This window comes from Drosophila pseudoobscura, chromosome X (assembly GCF_009870125.1).
Source record: "Drosophila pseudoobscura strain MV-25-SWS-2005 chromosome X, UCI_Dpse_MV25, whole genome shotgun sequence".
Classification (NCBI taxonomy): Eukaryota; Metazoa; Arthropoda; class Insecta; order Diptera; family Drosophilidae; genus Drosophila; species Drosophila pseudoobscura.
This window is the reverse complement of record NC_046683.1, coordinates 11,696,932-11,722,554: the sequence shown is the minus strand read 5'-3', so window position 1 is coordinate 11,722,554 and position 25,623 is coordinate 11,696,932. Positions and strand designations below refer to the sequence as shown.

Sequence of the window (25,623 nt, the reverse complement as noted above, 5' to 3'; positions counted from 1 at the left end):
AAAAAAAAAAAACAAAATGCATTCATTTATAATCATAGTTGTTGCCACAGTGAAGCTGCCTGCCACACTGCCGCACAGCCGCACTTCCGCACAGTGACAAGCAGCAATTTGAGCTGGCAACACCTCGGCCTGCCCGGCCTGCCCGGCCTGCCACACAATGCGGCCCCCAAGAGGAGCGAAGCTCTCCAGCGAGTGAGAGGAACAATTAAGATCTGGCCAGAGATGACCAAGAATTATGCGGAGATATAAAGAAATCTAAGGCAATGCCTGGCTGCCGCTGCCGCTGCTGCTGCTGCTGTTGTTGCAACATGTTGCGCAACTTATCAAAATAATCATCATTCACATCGACAAGACTGCAACATGAACACTGGAGCCGCCGCCGCACCGCCGCTGCGCAGGCAGCATTATGATAATCGCAAAACTGTGTGTCGGCAAATGTTCAAACGAGAGAGGCAGGCAGGCAGCAGCAGCATGCCACAAGAGCGAAATTGCAACTGTTTTGCAGCTTGAACACCCCTAGACCATATCTGCCCCTGCCGCTGCCCCTGCCTCTGCCTCTGCCCCTTCATGTTGCAATTAATAATCACTAAAGCAGTGGGAATATTACGCACCAAAAGATACCCCATCCTGCCAACAAGTGTGCCTGCCACTCGCACCTTACCCTTTGTGCGGGTACTCCCTGATGGGGGCCTTTTTTTTTAGAGGGTATCACAAAAACGAGGCGCGGCTCAAAGTGAAAAACTCAACTCAAACCAAAACTGAACTGCATCGTGCGCCCTTCTTTTTGATTTAAAATGTGCCGCCATCGCACGTAGGCGTACTCACACGCAGTGTGTGCCCCCTCGTGCCCCATGCCCCCCCCTTTGGCGGAGCAAGTGGCCACACCGTCGACTAGACTGCGGCCGCCTTGCCGCAAAGCCAGAGCCTTGCCGCAAAGCCAGAGCCTTGCCTTCATCAGTCAAGTGTGTGTCTGTCTCACAAAAGGTTTCTGGTAGAACTGGTAGAACAGTGGAAGGATGCCACGCTGCTACTGCAACTGCCACTGCAACGTGCAACGGTAACTGCCACTGCCACATCCATTTGTGGGGATCTGCGTGGGCTCCAGAGAGAAGAGCACCAGCAGCAGATCATCATTGATCAGTGTCTTCTGACCATTGACCAGCGATTTGACTTTGATATCAATCACAAATTTCGTTTTAAAAGCTGGTCACACTGGAGGTTAGAGCATGGGTAAGCGGAAATACTGGAACTTTAAAGAAAACACAAACAAAAAAGCTCCCTCTAGCCACACTAATCTCTCCTGCCCCCCCACTAGGACACATTCGAATGACATTGGAATCACATTCCTTGTGCAACTTTCCCATAAGCGATCGGAATCGCACCTTACCTCTGGCCACACTCGAAGAACCCCTTCCCATGAGATTCCTCTCAAGATTCCTCTATGCAAATTCCTGCCCAATCAATGGACTCCTCTCTTACACTCTTCTTCCCGTCAGTCGCCGGCCCGCCCACTTGTGGCCCACTTGGCAATTAAGTTTATAAATAAATAAATCAAATGCAAATTTCACCAGCAACAAAAACAAAATACTATAAAAAAGAAAGACTGAAGAAAAGAAAAGAAGAAAAAAACAAAACATGAAAGGCAAAACGGCCGCCTCTTTGTGGGTGTGACAGATGCAGGTGGGAGGTGGGTGCACAGAAGGAGGCTTGGCGGCGGCGCCTCAGGTGAGCGGCCAAGCATGAGAGTCCGGGGAGAGAGAGAAAGAGGGGGAATCGACTGCAGTAGGTGGCAGCCAGAGGAAAAAAAACTGCAGCAGCAGCAGGAGGGAAGAAGAATCGTTGGCGGCTCGTCGGCAGGGGAGCCTTAATTAGAAAATTGCTAATAACTCATGCACACGAACGAAATTTCAATATTAATGAGTTTTAAGGCAAACGACAGGCAAACAGAAAAGGCGCCACTCTAACAACTCTAAAAGGTACAACAACAACAAGACAAACATACAAAAACTGTAACACCTACACCAACAAGAGCTTAACTCACACACCAACAGCTTTTTAACAACATTAATAATACCGACAATTAGTATGACAACTTCAACAACACTAATCCCTACACCAACAGCTGTTGCAAGAACTCCAACAAAGATTTCAACAACGTAGACAAGCACAACACCAACAAAAATAACTTTTACAGCAACACCAACAGCTTCTAAAGCAAGAAGAAAGATTTCAACAACACCAACAAAGATTCCACTCAACCAACTATTACAAAAACTGTTTGAAAAAAACCAAAAGCATGTAAAAAAACACCACAACACTTACACCAACAGGTTTAGAAAAAACACCAACAGGGGCAAGCACAACAACAAAGACTCTCCAATTTCAGTCAAAATTACAAATCCAACAAGAACAAACATAACTCGAAAGACTCAACCAACAGCTCCAATAACCCCAAATGAATCTTCAACAGCTTAAGCCGCAGTACAATAAATATTCCACTCCAACAAACATCACAACAGCTCCAGCATAGATTTCAAGAACACCAATAACTACACCACAAACAATTTAGACAACAACACCAATGAAGAGTGTGTACACGAACAATAATTACAATCACCATTTAGGCCCAGACTTGAGAAGCCCATAGCGACGGGGGTTTTTAATTGAAAAGAAGGTCTAGGAAATACCATCGTAACCATCGTTCTTGACCATCTTTGTGCACTGTGGGAGATGCAGCAGGAAAAGAAACCCCTCCATCCACCCATTCATTTGAGAGGCTGCTGCTGATGCTGCTGTTTGCTGCCTGTCTTACGCTCTCTCTCTCTCTCTCCTGCCGCTCATTAACTTGGCTAAAAACTCAATGGGCGCGCTGGGGACCCAAATGAACAGCGGCTGGGGCCCCCATCATCATCGTTTTGACTGATTTAGTTGTCAGTAAGTGGCCCTGTCTCACTCGCTCATTGTGGTGCTACCTTTTGCTGCCGCCTGCCACCTGCCACCTGCCGCAGCCCGCCTGCCTCCCTATCTCCCACCTGGTATTTTTGTGGAGCTCAACATGGGGCTCATAATTAGCATGCAAGCGGCATAAATCGCAGCAGCAACAACAATTAACAGACCCAAATTGCATGCAACACAGCAGAAGCTTGTTCTTTTTTTCTTCTATGTAGTATATTTTTTTCTCTAAGTTTTCCTTAGCGGCTTTCTCTTGGCTTTGTTTTCCCTCTAGATTTGTTTATGCCCTTTGGGGCGAGAGGGTATTATGATTTGAACAAGATGTTTGCATATCGGATGGAAGAGGAAAGACGTAGTTTCGCTGTACAAATTACCCATAAGCGAAAGGCTCATTCCGTTTTTAGCTGTCTGTCGATGGCTCTGCTAGAGGGTATCCACTAGTCCGACCCTTCCTCTCGGCCAGCTGTTGGTCGCTTTCTGGTTGCCTACTTAGCATGCATTTCAGGCAGGCAGTCATTGACGTCTGCAACAGAACACGTAGGCAACAGCAACAGCAGCAGCAGCGACAACAACAACTGTCAATTATATTAGTTGTTGTTACTACACACAGCGCTAATTCAAAAATCATGCGTGGGCAGCACTTGCAACAGCAACAGCAACGGCAGCAACACGCCAGCAGCAGCAACGGCAGCAGCAGCAACGGCAGCAACAGCAACGACAGCGGCGGCAACAACTTGGCCGCAACATGGCCACTAGCAACTTCTCTTAATTAAGTGTCGACCTGCTGTTGCATGCAAATGTTGCATGGAAAATAAAAAAATGAAGCGAAAAAAAATCCAGCCGCTCTCTGGCTGCCTGCCCCCCCGTCTTGGGCTGCGACCTTTAGCCATTGCGTGTTGGCTGCCACTTTGGCCATAATTTTCCAGCCGAACATTTGGGTTTTTTTCTTTGCCTGAATTACTGCTGTGATCTTTAACTAAATGAGAAGAGGCTCCTACAGTGGTGGAAAAGCGTTGGAAAACCCCCACCAAAAAAATACCGTTCTATTCCATTCGTTTCATTCACTGAATGCCGTTTCATTCGCTACACAAAGTTCCCATAAGCGAAAGGATATATGCCTTTGAAATGCGAGAATGCTTCCTGTATAAGTTTTCCTATAAGTTTTTCCTAGACTTTCATTCACTGTGCCCCTGTAAGCCCCAAAAGTTCGCACGACTTTTCCGAGAGCTGAATAAAGATTGAGAGCGAGACAGAGAGAGAGAGAGAGAGAGACCCAGAAGAGTGAAAGAGAGAGACAGAAGGAGATTGAGAGACAGAGGGAAATAACAAAATGCATGCGTAATTTACGCTTTACGATCGCAATAGCTTCAGATACAGATTCTAACTCCTCTATAATATCGTTATCGAGGTCTCAGATCAAGGCTCCAAAAGGTGGAGGCAATATGCCAGAGAGGAGCACTGGAGAGGGGGAGTGTGAGGCTGCCACAGAGGCACAGTCAGTCGCTGGGGCAGAGTGGCTGGGGACAGAGACTGAGGCTGAGGCTGAGATCCGTTGCATGCTGTGTGCCCGGTGCGTAGTGCAATAAATCAAAGTTTTATTTGTTGAAATAAATTCAGAGTTTATTGCTTCGTTATTATTTTTTCGGTGCCTCGATGCCTGAGATTTCCAACACCCCAGAAAAAGAGAAGGAGAAATAGAGACAGAGAGTGAGACAGAGAGAGAACGACTCACCCGAAGGCCGGAAATGTTTGTTGTGGGGCTGTTGTTGTTTGTGGAGCGCAGTTTGCAATTTCTTCTGGTCGCGCGGGGCCTTACCTAATTTCAGATCGTTTCGTTGATTGCCTGAATGTTGGCCTCGTCGATTAATTATTTAACCATCAATTTAATGCAAAACTGATGGCTAGAAAAAGACAGATAGATGGCACACAGCACACATAGAGACATGCAGAGAGAGCGAAAGAGACGTTTTAGTGGCAAACCTATAAAAATACAACAAAAATAAAACTTGAATGTCCCACAGAGAATCGGAGGATGAAAATGTTTTCATGTTGAACGAAGAACGACGAACGAAGAAGATTGATTTTTACACCATTTTATGGGAAAGAGTCTTTCTTTGGGCATAAAATTCTTTTGATTGGAGATTCGGTTAAAGCCGAGTATCACGAATCACTAAAGCCTTCCTTCTAATTATCGATATTTGCACTCAAATCAATCAAATAATATAATATATCATCACTTTGCAGAGAAAACTCTTCGGAGATCTCCCTTGCATCCAGTCTCAGTTTTTTAAGTATCTCGAAAACTTGAGAATTAGAGCATGTGGTATTTTCGATATCTTTTCAGTATTCTTTGTAGAATTTTGTAGAATTCTTTGTAGAAACGTACAGCCATGCGCCGGTTATCGAATTGGCTATCAAATCGCAAAAGTGCGTGCTCCAGTTATCGCAAATTAGAAATTTATTTTCTTATATGTATCGAAATATATTTAGTATTTTTGTAATTTTTTAATTTGTTAGTACTTTGAGTAAGAGTATGTTTATCTTTATTTATATCAGTATTTTTTAGCCCAGCTAAACTAACTAATTAATAGTATTTTTAGGGTATTTTTCTAATATTTCATTCTAAATAATTTGTTCACAATTGTCTGTTCTATTTTATAATTCTCTTTTATATTCATTATATGTTAAAAATGCTTAAAAAGTATTTTTATTTATTTTTTCCAGTTTTTTAATGTCTGTTTGGGCTTTTAGCGTTCCTTTTAACAAATTAATTGAAGTTTGAGTAAATTTGTAATATGTTTACAGTCGACGGTGTAGTACTTTTTCAATATACTCTCTCCCCCCATTGATTTGCTGCGAAGTAATGTAATATTTACAAGGTGTATCTCCCCCCGCCCCCAGCCCCAGCCCCAGCCCCGTGTAACTTTTCATCACATGCACAAAAAGCTAAGTAAACAGAAAAGTAGGTGTACAAAAGTTTTGGATGAATTTCTGCCAAGTCAGCGTTTTGTTGTGTGTGTGGAGAAACCCAGTGACACGCCTAGTCACGCCCTCAATTGCACGTTGTGTCCACCTGCCTCCTACTGCTCCTCCTCCTCCTCCTACTGCAGCGCCTTCTTCCACCTCGCCAATTACCCCTGTACACCTCTCACCCAGATAGACGGATAGCCCGATGGAGAGAGTCGAGGGGTCGGTGTCTCGCATGCCCCCTCCCAGCGCCTTGGTGGCAGTGACATTTGTGAACCCTGAAGCAAAAGATTTCGCAATTTGTTTGGCATTTGTGCAATCGCTTCGGCATTAATTGCATATAAAGATACATACATACCGATATATGCATATGTAGATACAAAGATACTTCGAACCGCATGCGATTGATTACGCAATTTCAGTATTAGCAAAAAAGGCGTACGAATAGAACACCAAATTAAGAAATTAAACGCGAGCCGCTCAGAGTCATTCTCAAGCTACGACCACTACTACTACTACTACGAGTGTTACTAACTAACACACTAAACAAAAACACACTAACTAACACCAATGTCTATCTTTGTTCTTTCCATGTGGATTTCTGCAGCAGCGTAAGCTGTCACCGACATGGGCAGTGAGCACTACTGCTTGAGGTGGAACAATTACCAATCCAACCTGTTAGGGGTGTTTAGTCAATTACTACACGACGAGAACCTGGTGGACGTCACACTAGTTTGTTCAGAGGGCACATCCATCAAAGCCCATAAGGTGAGTCCATATATCAAACACACATCTATCTATCAATCTATCTATCTATCATTAGTTATATACAAAATATGTTTAAAGATACAAATGAAGAAGTCATTGATCCATAGCAGAATGTTTCCATAAGCGAACGGATACAGTATCTTGCATCTTTCAAATGATTTTAGCCTACCAAACGATTTGTAAACGTTTTTCTACCATCAGTAACAAAGCAATTGCAAATTTTAGATACTCTGGTTCAATATAGATACTTTTATTCCTACAAATGGGGTATTTGTATCTTTGCTGGTAAATGTCTATCTATTGCGCCAGAGTAGCTTTAAGATACTGTTGTATCCTTGACATACAAAGTCTTGTATGGGTTAGTTGGAATATCTACCAAATATGTATCTTTTGCATGCAAACTCGAGATATTTGTGTATCTCATGCAACCCATTCGACTATTTCGCGCCAAGGGGAACTGAAAAACGGAAAACTCCAACTGTATATTGCGGAAGCTGGCGATCAAGGTCGAATGCTGCCCCGTCGTTATGGCTGGGGGCCCTGTCTTCGCCTCCACTCTGTCACGCGGTGCTGCCACTGGCTCTGACTCTGTCTCTCCTCCTGTTGCCTGTGAAATGCCAGTCGCATAAATTAACGCAGCAGCAGCAACAACAACACCAGCAAGATCAAATGCAATTTACACATTTGTCAGTAAATTGTCAACTTAACGCCGCAACACACTCTAAACGAGCCTCAGCCTCAGCCTCAGCCTCTGCCTTGTTGCTACTGCAACACTGCCGCTGCTGCTGCTGTTGCTGCTGCTGCTTGGCAACATGTTGACAAGGTCAGCCTCTAATAGAAATTGACTGCAATGGACCTGCCTGGCTGTCTGCCGCCTGCCCACTGCCTGCTCCCTGCCTCTGCTGCTGCCGCTGCTGCTGCCGCTGCTGCTGCCACTTCCTCGCACTCGTCGCTCGCTGTAGCTGCATAAATCATGCGTTTCGCCCAGAGAACAGCAACAACAACAACAACAACAGCCGCAAGAAAGCAAAAGTCTTGCTTGGCAAATGATCAAAGATGTGGATACCCTTCAAAGATACATTCCATTTCATTTAGATACATTTATGTAAACCAACGAAAAAGATACTCCTAAGAGACTCCCAACTTTCGTATTTTTCTATTGCTACTGCAAAATCATAATACCCTTGCGGCACATTGCAAAAACAGGGTATATGGCGGGTATAACAGCCAACATTGTGCTCACGTCTGTCAATTGAAATTCCTGTTAAATTAAGAGGAAAATATTTAACTGCGTTTACTGTTTGCTGCCGATGCTGGTGCTGCTGCCTCTCGCTTGCTGCTGCTGTTGCCTGAAAACAAGACTTTGGTTAAAGCTCTCCAAGCCCCTCCGTCTTCCGTCCTCCATCTACCAGCCTGCATCTTGCTCCATCTCCTGACTTGATAAAGTTATTTAAATCTGCAGGAAAACTGGTAAATTGTTCAATTATAAATGTGCATCTCTTTCCACACGCTCACTGAAATATCTGCAGAGGGAGTGCCGTGCCGCCACGGCCCATTCCTCCTGCCTGCCGGCCTTCCACAGATTCAGTTAGAGACTGAAGTAGAGAGATATGTTCAACACACACACTAATTGACACTTGGGTTAAGTATTTATAATTTGGAAATCATTGGGTGAGCGCCAAATGGAATTTAAAGGAACATTGAACAATTCGATTAGAAAAGTGCATTCGTTTGGATAGAAAGTCCAGGGAAATACCCCATAAGCGCAGGATCTGAATATTCGAATGCCCCTTTGATTCGTATTTCATTCTATATACAAATAAATTGCAAAAAATAACACCAGCACTACAGCAAAAAAAGAAAAAAAAAGTCATGCACACGACATGTTTTTTTTTACTATTCTCATTAGCTTGGAAAAAGAGCAAGGTCCATCCATTTCCAGCTCAATAAAAAGGTATATCCCTCTCACCCCTTGGTACTTACCTACATGTGTACCTCATCTGCCGTTTCTGTTTACTGGGAAAATCAACTTCATTAGGAATTCAACTACAATCTAAATGGGAGGGTGAACCGAAATGCAAAAAACGGAGACAAAATGCAAACAAACAAACAAACAACAAACTGATGAGTTCATTTCCTTTTTAGACATTGCAAAAAAAAAAAAAAGAAACCCTTGCAATTGAGAGAAGGAAAGAAGAACGGACACATGTCCTGATGTCCAGATGTCCCGATGTACTGATGCTTGGGCAAACTAATTAGCAAATGCTACCAGACGGCAGACGGCAGGCAGGACAAGGTCTGTCAACGTTTAGAAAGCGTTAGCAAAAGCAAAGAAATGGCCAGCATACCAGCGAAAGTCAAGAAAGGAAACTAAGGATCTGTCATCACACACACACACGCCCCAGCCCCAGCTCCACTCCTCGACTCCTGCCAACGAAAACCGAATCGAAACGAAACGAAACGAATCGAATCGCAAACGAACTGAAATGAACCGAACGGAACAGAACTGTCAATTACTTTTGCATATATCCTTCAGCAGGAGCAAGGCCTTACCCGTCCCTACCCGCACCCGCACCCGCAGGCGCCTTGAAACATGCGACACCAAAAAGGAGTAGCAGCAACAGTAGCACTACCATGGGCTGTGCTCGTAGTAGAAGGAGCTGTAGAGCTGCAGAGCATCCAGCCAGCAGTAGAACAAAAAATTGTTAAATTGATTAAAAAGCAAAGTGTCGATGAACGAGGCAATGATGACAGCAGGCAGGCAGCCAGTCAGCCAGTCATCCAGTCAGCCAGGAGTCAGGCTCAGTGGCCAGGACAAAGGACCCAGGACATGCAACCAGGCCAAAGTCAATTCAATAAAAAAAGAAAAACACAATCCACACACACAAAAAAGAAAAACAGAAAACCAGAAGACCAGAGACCAGGGCAGGATGAGAGGATAACCAAGTGATGGTCCTGCATCCTGGCTGGATGCGTCCTCCTGAAATGGAGCCCAAGCTAAATATGCTCTCATGTTCGTGTCTGTCCGTGCGATAAAAGAGTGTTATAGCGAGGGGAGTGTGGCGGGGTAGCGAGGCCCGTTATAAGAGTTTATCGCGTGACATGCGGCAGCGCCACTCGGTCGGCGCGTAGCCGCCTATAACGTGAGTGGTTCTGTTATTCAGGCGTCATATCGTTTAAGGCCGTGCCATCAGCTGTTTTTAGCGATGGCACTTGTCGAAACACAAAAATATCGGCGTATATCGATTACATTCTAGTATTTTCGATTATATACATTTCCATCATTCAAAACTCTTCCAGCAGCCCACGTTTTTTTCTGTATGACAGCCGCTCCTCGTGTGGAAGTGATTTTTTTGTTGCCCCAGCCATTTTAGCAGTTTTTTGAAGAGTAGTTTCTCTGCCACTGTGTGGATGTGGATGCTGCCACTCGCTACGATACTTGCAGCAGGCCACAGGCTTTTGTTGCCCCGTTGTCGTCCTTCTATCCTTCGAAAAGGAGAAGGTCTGGGGAACTGGGGGCCTGGGGGTCTGGCGTGCAAACGGCGTCGGCACTTTAACTCAATTTGAGGCATTTAACGTATGCTCGGTTGATATTTGATGCGATTTGAGAATCGTTCTACACAGCCTCCTCCTCCACCTCCACCTACCGCCTATGCCCGTGCCCGTGCCTCCAGGATATCTCTTCTGTGTGTGTGTGTTTTTTTTTCGCCATCGAACGAAGCAGCCGAAAGGCAAATAAAGTGTAACAAATGTCGTTGCGGACAGGTCAAGAGAGGAGGAACATGTAGCATGTAGCGTGTAGCATGTAGGATGTGGCATCTGCGGAGTGGGAGCTTATGACCAGTGTCCTGGGCTGCCGCTGCTGCCACTGTTGGCAAATGACTTTCAATGACTTTTTTCCCCTAGAAGGCAAATTTCTGTTCAAATATTTGCATCGCCAAAAAGGAAAAGAATGGAAACAAAACGAAACGAAAGCGAATGCCTCTGTTCTTTGGGCCTTGGGGAAGGGGGGCCTAGAATTTTGTTGTCTTAAGCTGATTTGTTGGCTGGCTAAGAGCCTGATTGAGTCGCACTAACTGGTCCTCCCATCCTGTGCACCCCCCGACCCCCACCGCCCCTCCACAGGCGAATGAATGAATGTGTAAATTAACATGGACATTCACTGAAGAGAGACTAGGGGAGGGGGGGAGGGGCTATCGGTTGTCGGTTTGTAAGAGGGTTTCGATTCGGGTATAACAGGGTGTTGAACAACATGCCAGACATGCCACACGACCACAACAACGTTGATTGTTGTTGTTGCTGCTGCCGCTGCTGCTGCTGCTGCTGTCTCAAAAATATGCAAAAGCCAAACACTTAACACAACACATTTTTGACATGCAGCGCCAGCGCCAGAGCCACAACTGCAACTGCAACTGCAACATGACGTGACCGCCTCTATTGACAGCTGCAACAACTTGCAACATATGTATGTCTCAGGCAGGGCAGGCCAGGACAGGACAGGGCAGGGCAGGGGCCAACAAATTGCTCGCCCAATAAACATTCAAATCAATTGTTCAATAAATTGCAATTTTCGCGGTTTCTTTCAAATACAAAATTTTCGAATCAAAAATGTGGCCCTCAAAAAAAAACCTCTCTCTCTGGCTGGAAAAATCTCCGATTAAAGGCTGATTAAGGCCTTTAACATTTATTAATTAATGGCTATCCATAAATTCCTAGAACAAAAATATGTAAATGCAAAAACACGCCCCCCAAAACAAAGACCAAAAAAAACAGCAACAAAATTCTTGATAAATTGATTTGCATAATTTTGTAACAAGAGATTATTAATAAAAAAATAAAAAATATATACATATATATAAAAAAAAAGGAAACAAGGCAGCAAAATGTGGCACGGTTGCCCCACACACAAAATGCCAACTAATTGCGATTTTATGTTAACAACTTGAATCGAACAAATTGCAGGCCAAGAGGAAAAACCCAGAGGAAACTCTGCGGGAAAACTGAGCCACAAATTTATCTTTCATCGCTCCATACATAATGTGGAGCAGTGGTGGTTCGTGGTTCGTGGTTCGTATTGTGGGTGTGGGCTGGGCTTAGCAATTATCATTTCATATTTTTTTTTGCCCGTACCTCGGCCCGCTCTGTGGCTGTGGCTGTGGCTGTGCCTCTCCTGTCCTCTGCGTATGCGTAATGTCTTGTATATTGCGCATACGCCTGTTGCCTGTTGCCTGCTGCCTGCTGCTTGGTCACGTACTCGATTCGTACACCGCTAATGCATCTGGACAGGCCAAACTACAATATAATTTGATAATTAACCACATAAAATATGTAATAACTGCGATTGGGAATTGTGAATGCGAATGGGAATGCCGCGAATGCAGCAATCAGGTGAATGGCCCCCAGAAAAAACAACAAAAAACTGATACATTCACATTCGGAAAATGTCAAATATAATGGCGGGTGGGAGTGGGATTACAGCAGGGCAAAGATATGTATTTTCTGATGATTTTCAAAGCGCTGATCTAGTGAAAACCAGAGAAAGCCTTTGATTTGTTCCAAATTTCCTGTGATATATCATTGTCATACCTCCCCATCGATGATTGCCTTAAAGCACGACGTCGCCATTACGTATGCCATAATTATCAATTAGCAATCAATTGATTATATTACGACAAGCGATAGAAGATATAATAGAACGAATCGGAACGTAACGTATAGGATCGAGAGGCAAGACAATGGCCAGAAGCAAACGGCAAACGGCAAATAGCAACTGCCACTGCCACTGCAACTGCAGCAGAAATTGCATATCAATTTCATAGAACCGACAACAACGACAACGACAACGACAACGACATGAGCAACATCAAAAGCAGCAACAACAGCCACAGCCACAGCAACAGCGGCAGCAGCAACAATAACTCGTATTTTTACTGCTGCTGCCGGCAACATTTATTATTTCTCTAGTATTTTCCTTCTGTGTTTTTTTTTTTGTTTTTGCAGCAGCAGCAGCAGCAGAAGCAGGCCTGGGAAAAATCTCAATAGCGGTAGCAGCAACAAAAACTGTTAATTTAAATTGGAAAATTATACAAAAATATTCAAAGCGTTTCACTGTTGTTGTTGTTGCTGTTGTTGTTGCTACAAGATTTTTACATTCGAAATCTCTGGCTGTTAATCTGAGCGACTCTCAAACGTCACGTTTTCACGCGGCCAACGCTGCCGCTGCTGCTGCTGCTGCCACAAGCTGTTGCAGTTGCAGCAGGCCAATGGCAGCAGGCTGCAATCAACAAAAGCAATTCACGCATTCAATTAAATGCCTTCAAATGTGACTTGCCGACATTTCTCTGTGTCTGTCTGTCTGTCTGTCTGTGCTGTTGCTCGCATTGCAGTTGTTGCCCGTTGCTGCTGAGGCATGCATTAAAATCGTATAAAATTGTCATGTTAATAACCAATAATTGTTAATTTACAACTCACACACACACTCAGGTGGAAGGTTGATACCACGACAGCAAGAAAGACAAAAAAAATTCAAAATCAGAAACAAACATCGAATTTGTACTACACTTTCGGAGCGTTTTCTTCATTTCTTCTTGTTGTGATCTCTCTTCAGTCCATTCCATCATTCCCAAACCCACTTCTGCCTCTCTTACCTCCATTCCATGCCATCCGTGCGTTGCTCCTGTGCATAATGTTCCATTATCATGTTCCCATTGCCGGTTGGAGAACACGAAAAAGTGTGACCAGCTGCTTGTGTGAGTGTATCACTGGCCCGCCGTACAGTCGTACAGTCATGTTTTTGTCTGCATCTTTGGTTTCGTTTTGAGTTATTTGACTTTTGCCTTGTTTTGGCATTTTCTGCATGTCCATTAGCATTTTTTGCCACATTTATTTTTTTTGCGCTCTGCGATTGTTGGTCAAAAATATTTGAAAAATGTTGATAGCAGCAGGGGAACCACAAGACAGAGACAGGACCGAAATGGCCAATTTCAATGCGAGGAGATGATTGAAAATGCTGTAGAAAATGACTTGAAACTCGGACTACGAAAAAGTGTGACCAAAATACTGGAGAACTTTGATTGGATTTGCATCATTTCATGGATCTGGATGAAAGCAAGAGCACTCTGTGGCTGTATTCCCACCGCCTTTCGATCTAGTTTTTTTTTAGTTTTTGGTTTTATTCATTGGAATAAAACTTGCTTTAATTGTACACATCTCTGCCGTCTACCAGTGTCTCTCCAACATGCAACAAAATCTATAAAAAGAAAAAAAAAAAAAAAGTAAAAATAAAATATATTTTTTTATAATTAAAATTAACAACTTTTCATGTCACGACTACCGCACCGACGACGACGACGACGACGACGACGACGCCGATTGAAGCCCCTCTCCATGCGGGACTTGTTGCCTGCTATAATTATGCGCATTTTCAACAGATTTATATCTTTCTTTCTCTCTTTCTCACTGCGAAAAAGGGAGGAGGAGTGACAGAGAGGCATAGAGAGAGACACAGATAGCGTATCTCATTAGAATTGCCAGCTGTGTTGTGCTGTGCTGTGTGTATGGGCTTTATTATAGATAGATACTTGTAGATACAACTCTGTATAGTATATAATTAGTAATTGTTGCACAAGCAGCAAGCAGCAACAAACCTCTCCTCTACTAACCATACCACCACCTCCAACCACCTTCTCCATCAGCTCCATGCTCCTCCATCTCCTCCCCAGTCCAGCAGCCATCGTTGTTCTAGCAACATTTATACAAAAAGAGAGAAACGCAGGCAAAAAGCTAAATTAAAACGCAGTTTGAAGGTCAACAGCGACACGAGCTGCGTGGCCCGGCAACAAAATACATAGACAGCCGCACAGCCGCACAGACACACGGACACACAGCTACCGCCACAACAGAAACAGCAGGCCAGCAGCAGCACCAGCAGCAGCAGCAAACGGCAGTCTCCAAACAGCAGCGGCCGTTAAGCTATGCACAAATGACGTCAGCAAACAGGAACTGAAAAATAATCGCGCGTTGCGCATGCGTTGGCGCTGACTGACTCGCGCGAATTTCAGCTGGCTTCAGCTTCTCTCTCTCTCTCTCTCTCTCTCTCACTTGCTGGACTCAGTTTCATTCTGCGGCTTATAAGGGTAATGCTTTTATTTTGGACTGGGTGTTGGTTTAGCCCCCGAATAAGATTAATAGCCCCACCGCAAATGAAAGGTTGTTCTTATGAAATGTTTGGCAAATGAATCAAATTAATCAAAGAATTAAAACTAAAATTAAATCGGAAAGCTGGACGGAAGTCCCAGGGCTAGGCAGCAAACGTAAACCGAGGGGCACTGCTGCATGTCGAAAGCTTTCCTCTATAGTTCATCGACTATTCTGAATAAGAAAAGGGTCATTTTGAGAGCATTATCTTCAGGAATTGCCCGCACCCACTCTCTGGTTGAATCTCTCTTTCTCTCTCCGTTCCCCCAGCGGCCCCCCACTTCCTGCTCTGCCACAAAAAGCTTTGGCGAAACCTTCTCTTTTGCGTTTTTCGTTGTTTGTTGTGTGTCTGGTCTGCTTTTTGCATAGGAACTCGTTGCTAACTGATCGAATCATATCGTATTTAATGCTGCCAACCTGCCCCTGCCCTCGCCCCTTCCCCGTTGTTGTGGCACGATCGTTCAGTATGCTGCTGCTGCTGCTGCTGCCGTGCCCATAACGGTGTCAATTAAATTATGTTGCTGGCAACATTTTACAATTTGCAACAAATTGTTAACAGCAACAACAAACACAAATCAATACGAACTGTCTGTCGGCTCTCTGGCTTTGATTTTGGATTTTGATTGCTGGACGGGACGCTGACCGAGAGGGAGTGGTGCGGCGGTGCGGCGGTGTGTGGTAGGAAGTGGGGGCTGTGGCACAATGCGTTTCGAGTTCCTGTATTCCATCCTATTGTTGCTTAGCGTGGGATAAAATTTCAAGGAGAAATGGCCTTCGAAAAACGATCTGATCTCTAAGCAAAGATCTCTCTCTCTCTACAAATGATCTCCATTGAGGACGTGCATATGTGTGTGTGTGTGTGTGTGTTTTGTCAGGTCAAGTGATTGGGCTTCTGTGTCTTGTCCTCCTCCTTTTCCTTCTTGATTTCTTTGTGGTCCTTCCTTGCTTTGTCCCTGGCCCTTCTTGTGGTCGGTGGGTCTTGAATGCTTCCGGCCCCAGAGACAGAAACTCAGGTGACCACAAAGGCTGACCAACGCAGACCAACTTTTCGTCTCTCACGCAATTGTTAGACAATGGCAAAGGGCCAGCGGACCACAGCACACCACACCACGCCACGCCACGCCACTCCACTCCAAAGAGAGAGTGAGAAAGGAACCTGCCAGACGGACCTTCCGGGCGTTCGTTCTCTCTCGAAGACGGCGTCATCTTTTGTGCGTGCGCAGGCAACTTAAGCTGTCCCTGTCCTCAGGGATTGCGGATTGCGGATTGAGGATTGTGGATTGGAATGTGCTGAACAATCAAACATCTTTGAAAATGTTCCAAGAAACCACTGACCGAATATTGAGATGCCCTACAGACACCACTGTTTCAAATGAATATTCTTATACAAATTCGTACAAAGTTTTGCTTGAAATATCTTCAACAAAAACCACATTTTGTTCTACCAAGAGTTCTGGATGATGTGACAATCAAAATGCCCTTTCCCCCCAAGGGTATCACAGGGAGAGGGAGAACACCACACTTTTGCTGTACGCTGACCATTGGGCGGATATTATTTAGACGCTATTGTGTGGCGCCGTCTCTGCCGTTTCTCTACCTGCAATTAGCTTGCCACAGCTGGCTCCAACCTGATCCAATGCGATCCGCAACCAACGATCTGATCGGATCTACTACCTATGGTTATGTGTGTTTGTGTGTCTCCACACACAATGCAGCCATAAATTAATTACGAATTGTGTTAACAATGCAATGCAAAAATGTAAGAGAACAAAATAAAAAAAAGAGGAGAAAAAAAACACCGCATAAATCTTTCAGAATGCGCATAAATTTGCATTGGCGACCTTGGGCGACTGGACTGAATGCCGCTACGTAACACCATACCCCCAACACCCCACCCCACTATATGCACACACACACAAACGAACTCGTTTATCAACAGATAACGGCACCACACCACCACAAGCTTATAAAAAGCTCACACAGTGAACGGTGGAAGGGGGGGGGCGAAGGCAGTGCGTAAAAGCAAAGCGGTTGAAAACGCAGCAACAAAAATGCTTCCACTTCAAGTTCAAGTTCAATGTCAGGCGTGCGTGCGTGTGTGTGCCAAAACTCGTTCAATCAAAGCACAAACACACACACACACACACACATACGCACCCATATAGTATGCTGAGTGAAGAGTGAAGAGAGCGTAGAGCAGCAAGCAGGCAGCGAGCAGGCAGCGCAGAGACAAAAATAGCAACAACAACACACTACATGCAAAGCATTTACCATATGCGTTTTGTGCGTTCGTTCGTATTTATTTCGTTTCGTTTTTATCGTTCGAACTTCGCGCTGCGCGACGCAACAAGTGGGTGATTGAAAGAGAGAGAGAGGTAGAGAACGAGCGAAACGAAACGAAATGAACCGAACGAACGCTCAACTGGTTTTGATAGTGTGACGTCATTTTTGAGGTGCGTATGCCTTACGCACGTTTTACGCATTTTTTGTTTGCCGCTTGTTGGGGGCGCGTCTCGGCGAACTTGAAAAATGAGTGCGTGCGGTGCGTGACGAGGCACGTCACGTTTCTTCAGGCAAGTTGTGTCCGAACAGCTGACGACGAAAGCTCTCGAAAGTGTGCGGTGGGGTGGGATGGAATGGATTTCTTATGAGAGCAGGCATTTGAGTGGGGGCGGGAATGTGTTTTTGATGAGCGAAATAGTAGGGAGTGAAACATGGCATCTATTTTGGATTTAGGATAAAATACAATTTCCAAATAAATTACATAAATGAGAGAGTATTGGATGGAAATGCAATAAAGTACAGAAAGAGCGGTATGGATTTTAGATAAGGCACTACTGGAAGGTAGAAATGCTATTAGATGAAATGAATGAAAATGAATGCTCCTTGAATGAAACTTTATAGGGGACCACCAAGCACACACACATACCACTGCATAAATACATTTGTACATACATATGTACATATGTACATACATGTGGGCATATTTATGTACAAGTAAATTTTAATTTGATTTGTTCTCCGTATTCCACTTTGCTGCGTTTTGGTTTCAAATTCGGTTGTTTTTTTTTGGTGTTGCTGTCTCGCTCGCGCAAAATGTGGTTTGGACTTTAATTCCAAGGTCATCCGCCGGCGCATTAGCAACATTGCTGCCGACTTCGGTCTGCCTGTCTCTCTCCCTCTCTTCTTCTCACTCCAGTCCACTCCACTCAACTCAACTCAACTCGGAAATCAGTCAACGAAGCCAACGAAGACCAAGAAACAGAAGCTGAAATAATAATTTAAATTTATTTTATGTTAAGACAAATTTAATTGGCCCTGGTAATCCAGTGTGAAAACGAGAAGAGATAAACGCACCCTGTTGCAAAAAACCGAACAAAACAAAGCGGAAAAAAACTACAGCGTGGCGGCGGGCGGTAATTAAGCAGAAAGAAGCCGGAGACAGCAGCCGCAGCAGCAACAGCAGGCGGCAGTATTCCACCTTTTTGATGAGATAATTTTTCAAAATTTTTTTTACTTTCATAAGTATTTTGCACCGCGCCGTCCCCCCGTCCCCCCGTCCCGCCGTCCGCACCGCACTTTTTTTCCCTTGCGTTTTTTTGCACTGCTTATCGTCTGCCAGCCAGCCAGCCAGTCAGCCCTCCCCTCTCTCTCTCTCGCTCTTTCTCTTTTTCTGGCATTAAAACACCCGCAATCGCCAGGTCTGCTCTGCCTGTCCCGGCGGCGGTGGCGGCGGCGGCGGCAGAGAAGCTTTCAAAGCAAAGCTGTCGCTGCGTTGCGTGCGTCGCTGCTTTTCTGCTTAATGCTTTGCACGCCTCACACACACTCACACACGCAGAAACATGCACACATGCACATCGAGAGTGTGTTTCGGTTCCGCTGCGAATGCGAATATCAAGGTCAACGTGTGCTGCCGCTGCTGCTGCCCCCGCCAACGTCAACGTCTACGCTGCTCTACACTTCATCGTATCTTCTCTCCCCCTCCCCCCCCCGTACCTGCCCTTCTTCAAACACTGAAATAAGCTCCAAGAAATCATGAGAAGACAAGAGCGGATGGGAAGCTTTCGGGGGTCGATGATGCTGATACCCTACAGATCGATTATTTCCTAGAAACCTATACGATAAAGTTGTACCCATCTTTGAGGTATTTTTGGGCATATACAGAAGAGTGTATAAAAGTCATCAGAAACTAATAGTACCCTCTGCCAAGGGTATATAAATTACGTCTGCGTTCGCGTTCGCATCGTCGCATGCGAATGAAAGACCGAGACAGCAGAAAATAGAAAAAAAACGCAACTTTTGAAGCGCAGTTGTTAAATTAGAAATGCCATATTTTGAAATAAATTTGTATTTTTCCCCATTTTTTTTTAACCCATTCCCCAACCCCCCCTTTTTTTTTGCTACATTATTATTTGTCTACCAAGTTTCGAGTTTCTTGGCCATTAATCAGCTTCAGAGAATGTTATGGGAAGCAGATGATGCGGCATTATATTATTATTAATGTAAGGATCCGAAAATGGAACATGATGTACATATATTTGAATGTTAATTTCAGATATTTGAAATCTTAAGGAAATATTCAAGAATAATTTTGAAGTGCATTTCATCTTTCCAAAGACATAATGTCCACACACTAGTATGGATATTGTCTATGTTCTAGCCCCATAATCATAATCAATCGATCATCTTAAATTCCCAATTAATATCCCTACAATTAATCGACCCCCCACCCCAATCCAAATGGATGGAAAATCAGAGACATGGTGGATCCCTACCCATCCTTTCATTGGGGGAAAAATCAATAAAATTAAATTACATAACAATCGATCGACGGATAGTCGATCAAGGAAAATTATATAAATTTACTCACATTATGCGAGATGCGGGCGAACAAATTGAGCAAAAAATAGAACCTAATCACAATGTTTGCACAGTTGTTGCAAATTGTCCAGAATAGTGGGGGCTGGAGAGCCGTGGTGGTGGTGGTGGTGGAGTGGGAGGCAGATCGATCAGATGCAGATCCTCCCGTCGAATGATCGATCGTCCATGGATGATGATGATTTCCAGCCAAAGACTTAAAATTGTATTAAGACATAAATGTGAGTCAAAGAAGAATGAAAGAAGAATAAGCAACAACAAGAACTGCAACAAAAAGAGCCGCAAGCGCCACAAACAGAATGGTGGCTTGCAGTAAGAAGAACAACAGAAGAAGAATGCAACAGAAATCTCATATAGAAATGCACCGAAGTCGAAGTACCCTGCTAAAGGTTATATGATGCGATTCTCCGGAAAGACATAGAGAGAGAGAGAAAGGGAGGGAGAGAGGTCTTCAGAGGTACTACTGCAGAAATCACGGACTATTCCGATATGGAATCGCAATGGATACGAGCTCTGTACTTTCCAGACTTTCCCAATTTCGTGCCTGGCAAATATCTCAACAAATTCCGAATGCCATCCTTGGGTAAAGTAGGGTATCCAAAGAAGAAGAAGAACCTATGGCAAAAGGCGGCGATATGCAAACATAATAATTTGCATATTTCGCCGCAGTGTTTGGTTTGTTGTTATTGTTGTGCCTCTCTGATGGTGGTCAAGCCACAAAATATCTATAAAAGGGAGTGCCCGGTGCACCCTCCCCCCCCCTCATAATAGAAATGTTAGCAACAGCCGTGGAAGAGGCAACAGTAGAGGCAAAGGCCGAGGAGCCAAAGAGGAGTGGCTGCCGGGACTTCCAAACAGTGTTTTGGTTAAAGTTTATCGAGTTTAAAAGAGAAAATCTATCATCTCAATGGAAGTTGCAGGATTTTTAATGAAAATTCATTCAGCAGAACTGATGTGGAAAGAGATCCATGGAAGGATCTACATATACCTGTAGGATTATACCATTTTCAAGTGCCTAAGGAGATATCCCATAAGATTGTATAGAGAGAGAGAGAGAGCGAGAGGGGGGATGGACGGCTGCCTCTAGTATATGTACTAGCGGTTCATTTAGTTTAATTTTTCACTTCATCGTCGTTTTGGTGCTGCTTAAATTTGGGTGGAATGTTGACGCCCACTCGGGACATGCGATCGGTTAACGCGACTCTCGCGCCCCCAATCCCTGTCCGAATGTCAGCAAATTTATGTTGTTGACTATTTTGCCGCAAATTACATGCAACATTTTGCAAGGAGAGCAGCAGCAGGGAGTAGCAGGAGCAGGGGCAGGGAGAAAGCGTTGGGAATCAAAGCCTTCGGCGTTCATTAGCTTTGGGGGCGTGCTGCCAACAGAAGGAGCAGCAGCAGTGGCAGTGGCAGTGGCAGTGGCAGCAACAGCAGCAGCAGCAGCATCAGTGGAAGCAGCAGTGGCGCGACAGCGGCGTTCAATTAAAAGTGTTGCCAATTTGCGACGCCTCCTCCACCCTGCGCCAGTGCTCTCCTTCCGCCGCTACTCCTCCTGCTTGGAGGAGGCCTTCTCTCTTTTTCTTGTAATCAGGAAATTCGATTTTCTTAATGCCACCATACGATAGGGTGGGAGAGAGGGAGGTACGCAGCGAAGTGGACTGAAGTGGAGTGGAGTGGAGTGGTAGAGGGAGTGCAACAAATACTGGACTCTGGAGCTGCTCCAGCAGCAACTCCCTGCCACCCGGCCGCACCGTCGTCTCTGACTTCTAATATGCGCGTGAATTTATTAACGCTCATTTTACGCTGTTGTTGCAATTCGGGGGCGTGTGCAGGCCGATTGCATTTTTTTAAATAAATTCTAGCGCAAACGGCGCGTGACAGGAGACGCCGAGATGCAGTTGCAGTTGCTCCGCGAGGAAGGAGGCGGCGGTGGCGGCAGCTGCGGCAAGAGTGAGTCGGGATAGAAGGAGCGGTCCAAGGAGCAGTTGGTGGCACATTTAGCTAGGGATGGCAGCGTGTGTACACTGCGGCATGCGTCATTTCGTGTTGTCCAGACCAAACCCCTCTTCACAGACCCTTTCTTTATTTATCTGAAGAGAAACCATCGCTGGAATTGCCCTGAACGTTGATTTGAGGTACAAATGTTCCCATAAGCAAAAGGATACATTCAAGAGAACATTTTCCTGTTTTGATGGCTTTGAAACCAATTGATGTTCGCCTCAGGACGCAGAGAATTCACGAAATCTGCGAAAACAACATACATGTCATGTCGATGCTTGAATCTCGTTTGAACTGCTTCGCAAATGGAAAAAAGAGCCTCCCCACATCACGAAAATCGTAGTTTTGAAGAGCCATTCAACAGAGAGATCATGATTTTGAGATTTTTATGTATGTGGGCTTTGGCTTTGGCGATCGTGAGTATCGTTAAACCGCCACGAGCTTCACTGATTCACACTTCGAGCAATCATTTTGTGCAGCCTGAGATCTATGAGATCATAAATGGTTTAGTCACTTGCCAGCGATACCAGGGGACTGTTGCCAGTGGTTCTATGATGGATTCCCGTTTCCAAAATGATCATTCAGAGGATTCCCGAGATGATGTCTTGCCTCTCCTCTCACGTGGCCATCTCCAGGGCCCGTCCGAGGCCAAAACCTCATTAGGCTATAGCGAAATCTATATGCGAAATGGAGGCCGACGCCTTTTCAATTTGCCAGCAATGAAAATTTACAACATCGATGCAGTGGCCATGCCCCTTGTGCCCCAACCATCCAACTCATCCCATCCCACAGATGCTTGTACGAGAGTGCTGGAGAAAGAGAGAGAGAGGTGGCTGGGGCTGGGGCTGCACCTAGTCCGTGGTCCGTGGTCCGTGGATATCTCGCGATCATTGCATACCCCAAGGCGTGCATGCGCACATAAAAATCGACAGCAAATGCCGAACCGAACTGGTTGCCAGTTACCTTACCAGTAACCGGGATGTGGATGCCTCTCCTTCTTCTTCTCCTGTTTGGTGTTGGTGCTGCTGCTGCTGCTGTGGCAGGCGGCATTGTCATTCGTGGCATGTTCACGCCTTGACGCCCGCAGCCAACTGGCAAAACTGGACTCCAAATTGAACTCAAACTGAATCGAACTGCATCTCTGCCGCTGCCGCTGCCGCCGCCGATGCCACTGCCACTGCCGCTGCCACCTCTTCCTCGCTGACTGGCTGGCTGCCCATGGGGCATCGTTCGTTTGGGGCATCTTCAAAGCGGCGGCCGTTTGGCTGCATTTTGAGAGCCAGATCGTAAATCTAATAAATGCCTGGCCCACAGCCCAGGAGTGGGCAACGTGCATCGTGCCCCACAACGCTGACCGAATGGAGGAAATGTACATTTCTTTCTGTTCTGGGAGTGGGGGGTAGGAGAAAAATCCAAATTTCACAGGAGATATCCCATGAAATGTTATTCGTTTCATAATCAATCTATCCATCTGGTTAATCTGTGTATCTGTCCAAGGGATACTCCAGTGCGTGGCTTTGCCCCACAAAAGCCCCCCCCCATTTATCTGCCGCTTCTCTCTATAGTTGTAGCTCTTAGTTGGCTTAGTTTTTGGATCAATTTCTAATTGCTGTATTGCCTTGTTTGTCCGTGCAGGTGGTCCTCTCGGCTTGTTCCTCGTACTTCCAGAGCCTGTTCCTGGAGCACCCCGAAACACATCCAATTGTGATATTGAAGGACGTCCGTTTTGCCGAGCTGCAAACCTTAGTTGAATTCATGTACACGGGCGAGGTGAACGTGCAATACTGTCAGTTGTCCGCACTGCTCAAGACAGCCGAATCACTCAAGGTGAGTACATGCCACGCCGGGCACTCGTTGGAATGTCCCTCTAATCGTACTCCTACTGCAGGTCAAGGGTCTTGCCGAGATGACAAACCAGAATTCAACTCTGCGGGAACCGGAACGGGAGCCCGACCGACTGCGTCCCCACTCGCAGGCTAGCGGCGGCGGCAGTGGCGGTGGCGCCCACAAAGCGGCCGACAGTCCGGCGGCAGCCCTCGATGCGGCTTCGGCGGCGACCTCAGCAGCAGCGGCCACCAGCAGCAGTAGCAGCACCAGCGGCAGTGGCAGTGGCAGCTCCTCCACCTCAACCTCAGCAACAGCGGCGGCAGCAGCAGCAGCAGCAGCGGCAGCGGCATCTGCCACAGCGGCAACAGCAGCGGCCACAGCGGAGAGTACAGCGACAGGCGGGGGCGGTGGCAGTGGCAGTAGTAGTACAACAGCAACATCTGCCACAGCAGCAGCAGCATCATCAACGGCAGCGTCAGCGGTATCTGCCACAACATCTGCCACAACGCCTGCCGAAGAAGCCACATCCTCGTCCACAGCCAGCCACAAGCGGGAGGCGAGCGATCGGTGCAGTCCAACGCCAGCGAAGCGCTCCACAGTCTCTGGATCCGTGAGGACCAATCTCGACGAGGACGATGAGGAGGACGAGGAGGAGGAGCTGGAGGACCAGATGGTGAGGGGCCTGCATGTGGGCGAGGATGTTGACGACGATGTCGATGACATTGAGGATGTTGGGGATGATGACGAGGACGATGAGGAGGACACACCCATGCCGCTAGATCTCTATCAAAGACGTGACGCCTCCGCCTCCGGCCCCGGCTCTGCCTCTGCCTCAGCCTCTGGAGCCGTAGAGCAAAAGAATGTGGCAAGTGCGGCGACACCAGACCAGCAGAGTGGCACCAGCAACAACAACAACCTCAGCAACAACAACAACAACAACAACTTTAGCAGCAGCAACAACAACAACAACAGCGGGAGTGGAAGCGGAAGTGGAAGTGGAAGCGGTATCAAAGCTACCTCAATGGCTGCCTCGGCTGCCAGCAATGGCGAAGGCATCGATCTGGCTGTGGTTGCCGTCGACGATGACGACGACGATGAGGACGATGATGTCCTGCACCATGACGAGGACACCGACAATACCCGGCATAAAGCTGCCCATCACCGTCACCACGAAGACGATGATCTCGATGACGACGATGTCGTGGTGGTGGGAGGCAGCGCCTCAGCAACATCCGCAGCAGCAGCAGCAGCAGCAGCAGCTGCAGCCACAACCACAGCATCGGCCGCGGCAGCAGCGGCGGCCCGAGATTTTGCCCAAAGGATTGCCCACCAGAGCATACGGCTGAGCCACCACCATCACCACCAGCAGCAGCAACATACGCAGCACCACTCGCACCACCACCACCACCAACAACAGCAACAGCAACAACAGCAGCAGCAGCATTCGCACCACCACCAGCGGCACCACCACCACAACGAGGATGATGACGACGAGGACGAGACGGCCCTGCCAACCATACCCAAGACCGAAATCATCGACGACGACTACGACGATGAGATGGACCTCGACGATGACGATGAGGCGGACAACAGCAGCAATGACATGGGCCTCAACATGAAGATAGGCGCCGGCGGCGGCGGCGGCGGTGGTGTAGATCTCTCCACGGGCTCCACTGTGATTCCCTCGCCACTAATATCCTTGCCCTCATCCTCGGCCGCAGCAGCGGCGGCGGCAGCAGCAGCAGCAGCAGCCGCTGTGGCAGCAGTGGAATCGCAACGCTCAACGCCCGCCGGTGGCGGTGGAGGAGGCAGCGCGACCTGTGCCTCGGATCTGAGTCTGGGGGCTGGCGGGCGTCCGGCATCGCGGAGTTCACGCGATGGGGGCGGACCCGACGGCAGAGCCACCTCCAGCCTCCTGAGTCCCGGGACTGTGGCCAATCTCTTGCCAGTGCAATCGGTGCCATTGGTGAGTGCACAGATCATAGATCTTCATAGAGATCTTCATCCCTATCTCGTTTTGTGTGTGTTTTCTTCGCA

At 46.4% G+C, this 25,623-nt stretch overlaps 1 protein-coding gene and 1 long non-coding RNA gene across 5 annotated transcripts in view; one reads left to right on the top strand and one right to left on the bottom strand.

The window, feature by feature from the left end:
* mamo (maternal gene required for meiosis) overlaps positions 1 to 25,623 on the top strand; it is a 129,703-nt gene that overhangs the window by 69,586 nt on the left and 34,494 nt on the right. For all 4 annotated transcript variants that reach the window (XM_033381884.1, XM_033381885.1, XM_033381887.1 and 1 more), the window contains exons 2-4: positions 6,527 to 6,687; positions 23,395 to 23,586; positions 23,648 to 25,552. In XM_033381884.1, coding sequence (XP_033237775.1) covers positions 6,547 to 6,687; positions 23,395 to 23,586; positions 23,648 to 25,552 — 2,238 coding nt within the window. In that variant the 5' untranslated portion in view covers positions 6,527 to 6,546. The remainder of the gene's footprint in view (positions 1 to 6,526; positions 6,688 to 23,394; positions 23,587 to 23,647; positions 25,553 to 25,623) is intronic.
* On the bottom strand, positions 18,074 to 18,556 carry LOC117184443 (uncharacterized). The gene is made up of 2 exons (XR_004469799.1): positions 18,241 to 18,556; positions 18,074 to 18,151 (listed from the first exon to the last, which is right to left on the bottom strand). It is a non-coding gene; the product is annotated as an uncharacterized lncRNA (long non-coding RNA).